Here is a 14,571-nt window from a genome sequence, read left to right on the forward strand (position 1 = left end):
CTTGACAGTTTTTACTGAATTATTTAATAAAGCAAGCAAAATACCACCATACGGTATATCAGGAGAGAAATTCTTGTTCTTAAGCGCTACTTTTAAAACAGGACACCAACTATAAACATATCAAACTATACACGATGTAATCTTTGATCACCACCTTGGAAAGGACAATTCAAAGCCGAGTTAAGGGCTAGCTGAACCCAAAAATTAAACACAAACGAAACGCGACTCTAAAACAATTTTCATCAAACGTACTTATACAGAAAGAAAATGATAACATGAGTGCCATAAGGAGACGCGGGAATCTAATATTACACCCATCATTTAATTGGTGTAGTGTCGAATGTATAGAATATCTATGAACACGATTATGGATTCGGTTTTAAAATTAAAGTACATGTATGCAAAGAAATATGGTTCATCTAAAAAAGATAACTATCAAGTTAGCGATGAATCAGAATATTGTCAAACAAACTAAGGGTTAAAAAGGTCATGAATGTTTCAACCGCATACAGAGGTGTAGATCGATATAAAAAAATACATCACTGTGAGACTAGCTTTAGTTGTCCCAAATTATGAACGAATTAAATGCATTGAATTTATTAAAATGGCTGTTCGAATCTATGTTTGGCCTATCTGTTTGTGATTACTGTTCACGAATTAGAAAACAAAACAATTATGTGGTCGCCTAAATACTGGTTTCACAGCTCGGGTTCAAAGTCGCATTAAGCACATACTTCACTACAATCATCACATAATAATTTCACAAAAAAATTAAACCTTTGCGGATCTCAAGTCTGGGCCTCTGGATGTATATATACACTAATATCTATGCCTAACAGTAGTGGAGAAATGCAATAAAAAGATTCCACACCTTGTAAAGTAAGTCCATGTGTAATCAGTATCTCTGTTTATTTGTTATATCATTAATTTACGACAAATACATTAATAACATAAGTGGATATGTTTGCCGACCACTTGAATGAATGATCGGTTGCTCTAATAAGTCTGGTCAAATGTTAAATCCCCTCTTTAATAGGACCATGTATTATGGATACTAACAAGTGTTTGAAAGCAATAAAAATCATTATAAAGACTTTAAGTCCACATTGGAGTCCGATATCATAGCAAATTATTCCGGTGCTAACAGAAAAAGTTACTTTGCCAATAGAAATGACTCGGGTTTTTGTTAAGCTATGAGAATCATTGAGTATGCTGCCCGGATGGAAGATTATTGTAAAATTGGCTTTTAGGTGAACAAATGGAAACTAATTTGTATTCTTGTTTTTTGTTGCTGGACCACTTTTAACGAGTGTCTCGGTGAACTTTCACCTGTGGCAATAGACATGACAAACATTTTCTACTGGAGAAACGTCGGCATAACTGTATTACCTTTCCAAATCCATAAAATGCACGTAAGAAAAGTAGTCCCGCAATTACTTACGAACAATAACATGGCGTCGTGTATAGGCGATGTTGTTTATGTCTGAGCACTGTGGACAAGGCAGGCAACTTAATTAACAGGGAACACCTGCGTATTCTTCGATTCAGGAAAGACTACTGTACTCAATATCGTGATAAAAATTCTCGCGACGTTTACTTCCCCTACCAGAAAAAAATAATCTTGTAACAACTCTTTTGCTCAGCCGTAAAACCACTAAAACAATGCTCCTTAGTTGTTCTCTGAATCTACTTTGGGAATATTTGATGTGTATAAAATGTTATATCATATTACTTAGTGACCGACACTTTTCGAATAGACTAGATTTTTGCAAAGAAAAGACTTCCTTCAAACGAAGGAACGAACAAATACCATACAAGATGAAACTGTCTTCCCTGATTAACCTATGTAGACTGCACAGGATGGAATGACACTTTACGCACATTCATTAAACCTTGTTTTCCGAAAACTAATCTAAAGTCTTAATGTCCCTTCACGTGCAAATCATCACCTTTGTTTGTAGATCAACTTAAGTCAAAGTCAGCGTTACTCTGTCCAGCTTGTAATACGGAAACAGACGACAACCGCTTGAAGTTTCTGCGTGGCACATCCGGAGTTTCCCCATGAGGCAATTTAACGTTCTCGGTTAATTCCGTGTTAGACCGACTCGTTGTTTCGGCATTTGCTGGTTCCGGGTATGTCCGAACGTTTCTACGGAAAGCGGCGTAAATGTCCCATATTTCACTAGCAAAAGGAACAATGATTATGAATATTGTAGCGGTGAACGCCCAAATCTTCGATAATGTCACCTGAAACGTAAATCATCAAGTGCATTTATTAGCGGGTCGCTTTTTGTGCGCAAAATATTGCAATTTCAGTAGTTATCTTCATACAGTCAGGTTATTGACAAATTTTGCACTCAACCACGCTTTAATTTTGAAGAACAGGTACTTGTGCGGCGCAACACACACAATTAAATACTAATAGGAAAAGAACCAGTACGAAATAGCAGCGTGTTGCATCCCGCCCCAGTCGCGCATCATCACTTACCGGTACGTCAAAAAATAATGTAACCATACTCACCCAACTGTAGAATGCCTCGTACGCCATCACGTGCACCGCCACCATAATGCTCGGCCAGATGAACACGAGGAACGCCGAAAGCACGAGGGATGCAACGAACGCCACATACTTGGCGGACCTGAACGCCGCTTGCACCTCTACCAGTGGCGGCCGGTTGTCCAGGCGGTATGCGCCGACCAGGTTGAGATCCCTGTCAAATGAATGGAGAATGAAACATATTTTTACCATATCGTTGTTGATCGGAAAAGTAAAAGTATTCATATGCGATATGTGTTTGATTTCTGGGTTATACCGTTAATTGATTTTCTCTGTTCAAGCGAAACATGCATATGTTCAGGGGCGGTTTTGCGCATGAAAATGCGTTTTTTTTTTCATTTGAATGGTCGTTATTCAAATAAGCAAACATCAGAAGAAAATCACGAATGGAAATCAAATTTTGTAACAATTACGTTAAAATAGATCTTCACTTGTAATAGCGACAGAGATTCGAAACAAGTAAAATTATTGCGCACGGGTTGACCCTCAACATGTACTCGATCGATGAACGCATACATTCATAAATGTCTTACTTTGCATAAAGCTCCGTCCAGGGACTGAGCGGACTGTCAATGTCCCTAGTTTTCTCCCACACCTCCGCTCCCTCCTTGTTCTTGCCGGACAAAAGACTGACCAGCACGGCGATCACGCCCCCGGACAGTAGCGACACCAGGTTTCCCGTGAAGCTTGGCACCTCGCGAGCTGAAACATCGGCGTGTTGAATTGTAAACAGTGTGTGTTTTGCAAGATTATGAAGTTTCCGCATGTTTTATGCATGTGCGTAAAGTGTCGTCCCTCCAAAATTAGCGCCGACCGTAAGCGATGTACAGTCTCCTGTAAACGAAAACGTAGACAGGAAAGTGTTGTCTTAGATATACGTGGGTGGGCTGAACATGATAATCTGGGGCGATACTTTACGCAAATGAAATGAGCTCGATTTTCCCAAAGACCAACTCATTTTTATTCACGTCTTGATACACAATATAACGATAATGAAACAAGACAGTCAGCAAATGTATAACGAATACAATGTCCGCGGGTCCAGTGATTGCGAGATTGGGATGTCTACTCTATACACACAATCCTGGTTTAAACCATTTACAAAAAGGACCCGAAAATACCTCGTATAATTCTACTGTTGGATGTACACGTACTAGCATTGATTCCAAACTGGTTTAGTCCACCGGCGTATGACGCAGATACGATAAGCCAGGCGATTAGCGCCAGAATGGAGCCGCTGACACTTCCGGCGATCATGGCGAGCCCAGTGAGCCGCTCCCAGAACATGGACAGCGTGATGGGTACCACCGCCGAGTTGATGATGACGCCCATGAACAGGTGCACGATTGTCAAGTTGATCTGAAATGTGGTACAGGAATGGACATATTAGAATTACAGAAATCATATAAAGATACTCAGCATTATTGTCAGTCAAGGATTTCAGTAAATTTAAACATTCAGGAGTCAAATGACCTTTTAGTTTTAAATTGTGTTAGGTCAAAAATAGAAATTTGTGGATGCGTGTACCCTGAAATCAGAGCTTTTTCGATTCCCCATCATTAATACTCTGCAATGTATTTTAAATGAATGTTAATAACCTTGAAAATGAAGACACACTCCATATAATAAAAAAGTGAGATAGTGGGTATTTTCAAATAATTTAAAAGTTAAATAGTTATCATTTATAGTATCAAAATGGAACATTGTTTGCTAGGGTAACAAGTGTTTTATTGAAAATTGCATGCATACAAACAGGATTGATGATAAATTTAATTGCCGCCCTTATTATCAACATCATCATGGTTATCATGGTTATTCATTTAAAAGCGGGGCACGACTGACGACTTTACACTTAAGTATGTATGAAGTTACGCAAGTATTTAAGCTGTCCCTATCACTTAAATGCAAATTAACATATAAATTCGAATTTCGGCCCTCATGGTCTTTAAGTCAACGACTGGTCATGTATTCTTGTTTTGACGTCATTCATGTCCACGTTGTTGGCGGGAAAATCGTAAAAAAACGCAAATGAATTTCCATGCGTAAACATGAGGATGTGACTTTTAATGCGACACACAAGGTCCTTACTTGCATTTAGCAAGTGCATTAGTGCCAATCATGTAAAACTGGACCCTTTGTACACAAGAGTTCGGCGGTCGGAGACATATGTCCCCCACCATTTCAATAGGGGTCATGTACTGTCCAAGGTCAATTCACATGCGAAGTATCAAGCCAATCAGTCAATTAGTTGGCGAGTTATTGATCATTAACGATTTTCGCACTTATTGTGACAGTGACACTGACCTTTGACTTAGTAACCCCAATTTTAATATGGGTCATCTACTATCCAACTCCAATGCACATCGGAAGTATCAAGCCAATCGGTCAATTTGTTGACGAGTTATTGATCAGAAACGATTTTCACACTTATTGTGACAGTGACATTGACAGTTGACCTAGCGACCCCAATTTCAATAGAGGTAACTAACTGTCCAAGGCCAATGCACATTAAAGTATCAAGCCAATCGGTCAATTCGTTAACGAGTTATTGATCGGAAACGAACTGGACTACCGAAAGACAGACCGACATCCGGCAAAACAATACACATCTTCGAAGGGAGACATAAAAAGAAACAGTAAACAATGATACAATTTTGAAGACAAATTTCTCTGTTTAACAGTCAAGATATCCGTTATTACGACTTCACTCGCCAGAACTATTTTTTTTCTAAAAACTTAAAATATTATTAATATTGATATTCGCACACAATAATCAAGTTTAAGGTCGAAAAAAATAACTTTCAGTATACATGTAATTAACTTATGTCCATTTTTTAGAATTGCCAAAACTTCGACAAATCATAAGCATCGGTGTAACGCTGCAGTGTGTGAGTCGCTGCAGTAACTGACCTTGAGTGTATAAAGCAGGATGGTGAGAGGTATGATGCCCAGTGTGACCCAGAGGAGGCACCAGTTCTTTAGGTGCGACAGGACGTCCGTATACTCTCGGTATGGGCCATGAATGTGGCACTCGTACGGGGATTTTTCGACGCGCCTGCTCATCGTCCTCTCTCTGTAAAAGAAAGAGAATAAGTGCGTTCTTTGAGCATTACTTTGGCTGAATGGAACCTGGAGTACGGGGAAGTATACTTCAAGATACCCGGGGTACGGGGAAGAAGTACCCGGAAAAAATGTGTACCCAAAGTTTTTCGTACCCAATTTTTATTCGTTCCCAAATTTTTTTCGATCCCAATTTTATTGGGGGCATATTTTTTCGTACACACAAATTACGTACCCACATTTTTGTTCGTACCCAAAAATTTTGTACCCACCTTGTTTTTCGTACCCAAAATTTTCGTACCCACATAAGCAGCATGAGAAGGAGGATTAACAAGAGAAGGTGGAGTAGAGGGAGCAAGTGAAGCAGAAGAAGGATCAATAGGATGGGGAAAGAGTAGGGAAGGAGGATCAAGAAAAGGGGGAAGAACAATGAGAGGGGGCAAGAGGAGGAGAAGCAAGGGAAGGAGGAGGAGAAGAGTAGAGATAGAACGACAAGAAGGAAGCAAGAGAAGGGAAGGAAAATGATAACTAGTATGAGGAGCAAGAGAATGAAAAGGGTGATCAAGAGCAGGGGCAGCAAAAGAAGGATGATGAGTATCAAGTGTGAGGTAAGCAAGAGAAGAAGAATGAGAATCAAAAGTGTTGGAGCAAGAGAAGGAGGAGGATCAATAGGAGGGGGACCAAGAGGAGGAGGAGCAAGAGGAGAAGAAGCAAAAGAAGGAGGCGGATAATACATATCAGGCGAGATAAAAGAAGGAGGAGGAGGATCAAAAGGATGAAGGTAACGGAAAGCAGAGGATCAATAGGATGGGAAGAAGTAGGAGGATCAAGTGGAGGAGAAGCAGGAGAAGGAGGAACGATGAGAAAGATCAAGATGATGGGGAGCAAAAGAAGGAGGCGGAGGATCAAGAAGAAAGGGGAGCAAGAGAAGAAGGAAGAGTATCAAAAGAAGGGGTAGCGAGGGAAGAAGGATGACCATCAAGAGAAGAGGGAGCAAGAGCAGTATGATCAAGAGGAGGGGGAAAGAGGATCAACAAAAGGTGGAGTATCAAGAGGAGAAGCAAGATGATGAGAAGCAAGAAAATGATCAAGAGGTGGGGGGCGAGAGTCGGAGGAGGGGTAGCAAGAGAAGGGAATGAGGATCAAGAGGAGGGGGAGACAGAGGAGGAGAAGCTACATAAGGAGGAGGAATATCAAGAGTTAAGTGAGAAAGAAAAGGGATGAGGAGGAGCATAAGAAGGGGGTAAGAAATTGGGCAAGTGTATCAAGCGGATGTGGAGCAAGAGAATTATGATGGGGATCAAGAAGTGGGGGAGTAACAGAAGAGAAGAAGAATCATGAAGACGGAAGGGGCAAGAGGATGTGAAGCAAGAGGAGGACAAGCAAGAGAAGAAGGAGGAGGATTAAGGGTATTGGGAGCAAGAGAAGGAGGAGGATCAAGAGGAGGAGGATCAAGAAAAGGAGGGGTTACAAGAGTAGGGGAAGCAAGAAAAGGAGGCGGAGGATCAATAAGAGGGGGTCAAGAGAAGAAGAAAGAGAATTAAGAGTAGGGTGAGCAAGAGCAGGAGGATGGGGTCAATAGGAGTAGCAAGAGGAGAAGAAGGCTGATGATGAGGAGGATAAAGAGGTGGGGAGCGAGAGTGGGAGGAGGATCAACAGGAGGGGGCAAGAAGAGGGGGCAAAATAAAGAGAAGCAAGAGAATGAGGATGAGGAGGATCAAGAGGTGGGGAGCTAGGGTGGGAGAAACGAAGATCATCAGGAAGGGGGTAGAGGAGGATGGTAAGAGGAGAAGAAGAAAGAGAATGAAGATGAGGAGGATCAAGAGATGGGGAGCGCGAGTGGGAGAAGGAGGATCAACTGGAGGGGGGCAAGAAAAGAGAAGGAGGATCAAGAGGAGGGGGAAAAATGAGGAGAAGCAAGAGAAGAAGGATCAACAGTAAGAGAAGAAGGATGAGGATCTAGAGGGTGGTGTTAGACGGAAGATAGCAAACCAAGCAGCAGAGCAAAAGAGATGGGAGGAGGATACGCAAGAGTTGACGTGGAAAGAAGAGTAATCTTGAGCAAGTGGGGGACATGCGAGAGGAGGTTTAGACTAGGAGGGGCAAGAGGGAAATAAGCAAAAGAAACGTAAAATGGAGGAGAAGGAGCAAGGGCGATGTGCATGAGTCGGTGCGTACGGATGATGAGAGGAAAGAGGAGGAGTAGAAAGACATGCAAGAGGAATAAACTAAGAAGGGTAAGCCTCAATACGATGAAGTGGAAACTAATAATAAGGAAAGCTGATTGAAGATAACCAAAATAAAAAGTTCGACGATGATATTAGTGCTCAATATTTGAATAAATCAAGTATTTTACTTCAGTTACAAATGTTATCAGCTATTCAATGTGAAATTTTATTTTAATAAAATATTTTGACAAACTTTAAGGTAGCATTCTGAAAAATTAACATTCTTGACGATGCAATCTAATTCATTTATACAACGACTTTTGTGATGAAAACACGTAGTTTATAAATACAGAAATATTTGTTGTACAATTAATTTATTAAGAAATCAACCGCCATCTTGTTTATGTGTCGATGTTCGGAGAGCTATATTTTAAACGAGTGAATATTGCAAATGTTTTTAATAGTTTTTTTTTACTTCTTTACTAAAATATCTCATATAACAGAATGCTGTTAAAATACATAAAATTATCATGACTATCATGATTGGAAGTCGAATTTTAGTCACCAATTACGTTATGAAACTGCTAATCACAGTAATTTCAGAGTTATATTACTCTACATGTAAACAGTTCAATAATTAGGTTTCTCTTTGAGGTTTTATTCGTATTGACCACTGCACAAAAAGTCAACCTTGCGCATAAATGCTTTCAATGTGTATAAGCGGGGACAAACATAAATTGTACTACGAAATAATAAAAACGGTCCCAGTTAATCATTGAATAAAACATGTTTGTTAACTATTCTTTTTGGAATAATTCAATTTCCTATAAGAAACTTTTAGTCAAAGCAGTGAAATATGATTGAACGTGCCTGAAATAAGATTTTTTTTTCATTGCGATTTAAGTTGTCAAGTATATTCAAGGTCATTGCAGGTCAAGTACCTATCGTCATGAGAGCACGCATCGCAGACTGTCATACTCTCGCACGTGCATCGGTCACGCACGTTCGCCTTCCGGCCACGACATCTGCCGCACAGAATACAGCTGTTCGCGTCGTGCACTAGACGGTACGGCTGTGGACGGGAAAATGAGATTACATAGGTGAATGCTGAGGAGATGCGGATTGAAATCGGACTGAATTTTGACTTAAATTTTCAAAACTTCCCATTGCAAAGCGTGTGTGCCCATGTATGGCGTTTTTGCAAACCTTTTTGTGTTTACATAAATGATGATCTAACAGAATGCTTTATTAAATCAAAAACATAAGAACGCGAGATTCCATATTGGCCTCTACATGATCCGATGTGATGGTCTACAATATTCGGCCAAAATATGTGTTTTTAGCATCACCCCAATAATACAGTAGGTGGGTTCGCAAAACTTATGCTAAATTAACTTTTTACAATACGCATGTCATGTTCCACTTCAGTACGAATATTCAATGACAGATTTGTTTTACAAAGACAAATTTATTAAGCGAGTGTAATCTAGTGCAGATAACATCATCGAAAACTCAACCCGAACTAGAAAATAAATGTGTTGTGTCGTAATGAAAAACACGGTTCTGTCGTATTATTGGACACGAACACCCTTTTAACGCCAAATCAAGAATTAAGAGCAAACATACTTTTAGGTACAGCTGATATATGTCGTAGACTATGATGGAGGTGACGGCCACCACCTCCGCCGAGCCCGTAGATACTACCGCCATCATGACCATGATGAGTATGATCATATCGCCGCTCTTACCCAACAAGTGTTGAGCCACCGCAGGTAATACTAGTCCTAAAAAGGTTACAAATCCCAAGTGTAAGACATAAGGCGTTGCAAATTAAAAATGCTTTGTTTATACAGTTAGATGCAGCTGGATTCACCGTGCAAATGCTTGACCTTTGAACTTAAGCTTGACGTTGACTTTTTCTGAAGGAGCAATTTAATGATGAAGTAACCGTCCAAGCCAGCTATTTTATTTCTAAATTTAACAAAACTTATTTTATTTTGACACTGAATTTGATTTTTGTTTACAAGTGACACAGGTTTCTTCCGATAGTGAACATTTGTTTTGAGTTATTTTACAATGGTATGGTGGGCGATAGTTTAGATCCAAATTTGACCTCTGATCTCTAAATGTGACCTTGACCATTGAGATAGGGACACAGGTGTTAGTCGTGGTCTTTTGTGGTTAGTTATTTTATTAATGCATAATGAATGGAAATTTACATACAATTTTGTATTGCCAAATTGCACTTTGAGCTCTAAGTGTGATAGTGACCTTTTAGATAGGGAGACCTTTCTTGCACGCGACATTTATATTCTTGTTGTGGTCAGTTGTGGTTAGTTATTTTAAAATAGCCTGATGAATGACAAAGTATCAGATTAATCGCGAACTTAGACCGATACATTTGACCTTTGCACTGAACCTAAGGAGAGGGATGTTAAACGAGAGGCTTGTTCCTTATGTTGGTTATTTGTGGTGCATCGACTCAAATCCTTTGACCAATTACGAAGTAACAGAACAGAAAAGATGTTTTATGGCCCAATTTTACATTTGACCTCAAAGTGTTACCTTAATGTTTGACGTTGTTTGACGAGTTTGTAAACGAAAGACCGTCATACGACGATGAACATTTATTGTGTTTTATGTAAAATTGCACGATGAGTGACAGCGTTTCGGTATGGACAAAATCGGGCACACGTATGCATATACACTTAATAATTGTGACCTATTTATCAAGCTTTCCGCAAGTGACCAAAATACAAATGGAGCAATATATGTAAGAAAGCAGGTGTTAATGTAACACATTTAGCATTCCGTAGTAAATATAAGTTATTTAAAAAGGTTGTAAATATATAAACAACTAAAGGGATGCTTCGTATTTATTCAGAAAGAAAAATGACCACCTCGATGCAGTATCCCTTAACACGCTGTTTTCTGTCATTCCTCCACAGGTGTTACTTTGGAACCCGTTATGTTTGGTATTAAATAATTATCAAAATTTAAGTTAGCATAAGTAGTCTATACAATACATTTCACAAATACAATATGAAACTACATTTTCGAAGACACAGTCGCTTTAAAGCGGGTTTATACGATTTTTATATGTGTTAAATTGTAATATATTGATAAAAAAATAAAAATATGTTACAATAACACAAAATAGGCAAGAAAAATTATACACTGAAGACGAATTTCATAAAATGCAGCAAAGACAAATTAGCGCCCCGAGCCGATAGTGACGAAAATATTTCGTACATATTTTCCTACAATAGCCGAAGCATTCGTCTCTTTATTAGGATCGGAGTTAGTGTTCGTGTGTCGTATCAATAGATATCGTTGCAGTAATTTAAAGTTATCCGTTAAACTAAATTTAGATTCACATCGTACATTCATGATATACATGCTGGAAAATTCGACTGTACAGACATTTTCGATTTCAGAATTAAATATCTGGCTTATTTCGCATTTTCTTCTTAGCTTTTATTTTAATTTATATTGAAATATATGTTTAATAAGTTTTTTTTACACATTTGATACAATTCATAAATATTTGACAAAATCGTATAATATCGCTTTAAAGCAGTGAACTATGCAAACTCTTAAAAAATGATTAATGTGTTGCGTTTATGACCCCAGTTGAATATATCACACCTTAGCTGACCGCGGTAAAAATATCTTTTTGCGAATTTAATTTTTAGGTTTTCGCGCACATGTCAACTGACCATTTTAACCTGTTCATATACGTATCTATCGCTGACACTGAGAGAGACATACCCGGATTCTTCTCTTTTCGCAGAAGCGTGTCTAACTGTCCTTTGTGTACAACACACATTGGTTCTCTGTTAACAAGATTGTGTCCATATCGTTGGGTTGTGTGCAACATACCTTGATTTACTTCCTCCTCCGAAAGAAGCGACGTGTCCTGGTAAGCGCTTAGGGCGATGTAGCCCAGCCCCATGGTAGATGCGAGCGCGAAGGGGATGGAGAACCAGACGAGACCACCGGCCAGAAAACCCAGAACCCCTTGACGGGGCTTAGCCGCCACGCTACTCTGCCAGAAAGACTGGTCTACAAAACAGGTTCCGAATCCGCCTGATGATGAAGAAACGAAAAGAGGAGTTAAAACATAGTGCGTTGTTCTATACATCCGACCGAGGCAATTCGTTTAGTATGTTAGTGTATATCAATCCATGTGTGCAAATATCTATATATATATTTTTTGATATTATATATGTATATATATATATATATATATATATATATATACCAACTTACTCGAGATAGTAATTCAGACAACCCATCCTAACTTACTCGAGATAGTAATGATGATTCCACATGCGTTCTTTCTGTAGATACTGATAGTGATACCCATGCTTACTTACTCAAGATACTGATGATAATATCCCATCAGAACGTAATAGAGATGGTGAAAAGAATACCCCATCATAACTTCCTCGAGATAGTGACGAGGATACCGCATTATCAATTACTCGAGATAGTGATGAGGATTGGCCAGTCTAACTTACTCATGGTATTGACGAAGGTATCCCATTCTTACTTACTCGAGATGGTGATGAGGCTTCACCATCTTTACGTATTCGAGATAGTGATGATGATACATTATTCTTACTTACTCTATTTAGTTGTGAGGATACCCATTCTAACTTATTTGAGATTGTGATACTGATGATGACTATTATTAACTTACTAGTGATGAGGATACCCCATCCTAACTCACTCGGGATATTTTTGAGGATACCCCATCCTAACTTCCTCGATATTCCGTAATTACTCTATGTTTTCGGACACTTACAAATAATGATTGTTGTTCGTGTCCGAAAACTTAGATACGAAAAATATTCACAAAATACAGGTGTCCAAAAACTTGAGTCGAAAATTGAAGTGTCCGAAAATGGCGTCAATTGTATCAACGACTATCGGTAATAGCACCCGCTTGTAAAATACGATGCCGTATAGTATAAATTACAGTTATATATGTTTGCACTGCATTTTAAATGCTTAATTTATTTGACAGAAAGTTACTACAAGGTATAACTTTGACCAACGAGTTCAAAGATGAGCATGTGGTGTACCGGTACTCGCTATTATGAACCTGTAATTATCACAATAAAAAAGCAAACTATGAATTGTTTGTTTGTTCATTTCCGAAAGTTGTTGTCTTACACCTTCCATTGTTCGTAAAACTTGCTATAGGGTTCATCACACTTTGAAGCGTTTAGTATTTGTCACAGTTATGCCTCTGAGAAGGGGTAGTGCCATTGCGGTAGATAGTTGAACCGGTAATTGGCACTACCTCTGGTAATTGTCAAAACGCTTATGCTATCGGGCGTAACCATCGTTTAATACCGGTTTACAAGGTTATTTACCCAATAACGCAAATATAATGGTCCGTTGCCCTCAGACATGCACGTGCCATGTTTTATGATGTTAATCTGGTTGTAAAACCCCATGAAGGAAGTGTCATTATATATCGAAAACAGGACCGAAATTTGGTAAAAAAGCGCTGTACAATATACTGTCCGAAAACTTAGAGACATTCATTATGGACGAAAACTCGTGTGTCCGAAAATTAAGAGTCACGAAAAATATTATTTTTTTTGCTAAAAAAAGGGGTGTCCGAAAACTTAGAGTGTCCGAAAACATAGAGTAATTACGGCAGGTGTTGAGGATACCCCATTCTCACTTACTCGAGATAGTGATGAGGATTACCCATCCTACCTAATGCAAGATAATGATGATAATACCCAATCTGAACTTACTAGAGATAGTGATGAGTCCAAAGAGGAATCCAGATCTGGAGACGAAGGTGAGGAAGCTGTGGTCCTCATTGCCCTCCGGCCCAAGACTGCACACCAGAAGGTCATACACGCTCTTCTCGCTGCCTAAAAGAAAATATAAACCTTATGTTGTTATAGTCGCGATTATATTTTGTAGTCTTTTATGTATTGAATTTCAGATACATAATTCGCTATACAAAAAGTGGTGAATACATTTAAGTCTCGTTATTGAATTTACAATAATTATGGCCTACCCAATAATATGTATGTCAAACATGTGATACAATAGCGGTCAACGCTTGCTGCTGTGCGGCGGGCTTTTGCTCGTGTAAATATTCATTTTGAAATTTGCAGCATATGTCGTGACTAGTTTGTTTCTCTTAAAACGCGAATTAAATACGTCCTATATAAGGTTCATTGGTGTTGATGCCAACGGACGGTCATTTGGAAGTTATTTGCAACTCTTTATCAGAGTTAAGAAACATCCCGTAATGTTGTTCCATTCTAATCACACACCAGACACTATCGACAAGCATATAGTGACCTCTGAAATAGCACTCGGCGCCGCCATTCAAACGTATGCCAATATTTAACCGCTAAGTTGTTAATACAAGATGGCGGCGTTTGAAAATTGAATTCTAAGACTATCGTTCATTTTTTACGCTGGTAATGAGGATACTTTGATAACAGATGGCACTTCGATAACAGAGAGGTTAGTTTCTCAGTTGTTTTTATTGTTATATCCTAACGATTACTTTTTATACAAGGCATATGGTCGAGTTTATAAATGCTGTATCCTTTTCTATTGGGAAGACAAAAATTCACGGAAGAATGATAGATTTTCCCCCAAAGAATAAAAATTCGATCGAAAAACAGCATGAACTGGATGAACAGTTAACGTTTCAACAACATAAAACTACTTATAAGTATTTCAAGTAATTATCTGATATTCCACCATGTAGAGTAATCACTGTGCTTTAAATTCTGAAAT

At 38.8% G+C, this 14,571-nt stretch overlaps 1 protein-coding gene across 1 annotated transcript in view; it reads right to left on the bottom strand.

The window, feature by feature from the left end:
- Nucleotides 1-787: 787 nt before the first annotated feature.
- The window catches only part of LOC127872424 (uncharacterized), a 36,321-nt gene continuing 22,537 nt past the window's right edge, over nucleotides 788-14,571 (bottom strand). Inside the window, exons 5-13 of the mRNA XM_052415754.1 lie at nucleotides 13,563-13,685; nucleotides 11,668-11,874; nucleotides 9,412-9,569; nucleotides 8,727-8,857; nucleotides 5,468-5,630; nucleotides 3,712-3,916; nucleotides 3,091-3,259; nucleotides 2,522-2,711; nucleotides 788-2,247 (exon numbers count right to left, since the gene is read on the bottom strand). Of these exons, the coding sequence (XP_052271714.1) occupies nucleotides 1,963-2,247; nucleotides 2,522-2,711; nucleotides 3,091-3,259; nucleotides 3,712-3,916; nucleotides 5,468-5,630; nucleotides 8,727-8,857; nucleotides 9,412-9,569; nucleotides 11,668-11,874; nucleotides 13,563-13,685 (1,631 nt within the window). The 3' untranslated portion in view covers nucleotides 788-1,962. The remainder of the gene's footprint in view (nucleotides 2,248-2,521; nucleotides 2,712-3,090; nucleotides 3,260-3,711; nucleotides 3,917-5,467; nucleotides 5,631-8,726; nucleotides 8,858-9,411; nucleotides 9,570-11,667; nucleotides 11,875-13,562; nucleotides 13,686-14,571) is intronic.

This window comes from Dreissena polymorpha, chromosome 3 (genome assembly GCF_020536995.1).
Source record: "Dreissena polymorpha isolate Duluth1 chromosome 3, UMN_Dpol_1.0, whole genome shotgun sequence".
In the NCBI taxonomy this organism is placed as follows: domain Eukaryota; kingdom Metazoa; phylum Mollusca; class Bivalvia; order Myida; family Dreissenidae; genus Dreissena; species Dreissena polymorpha.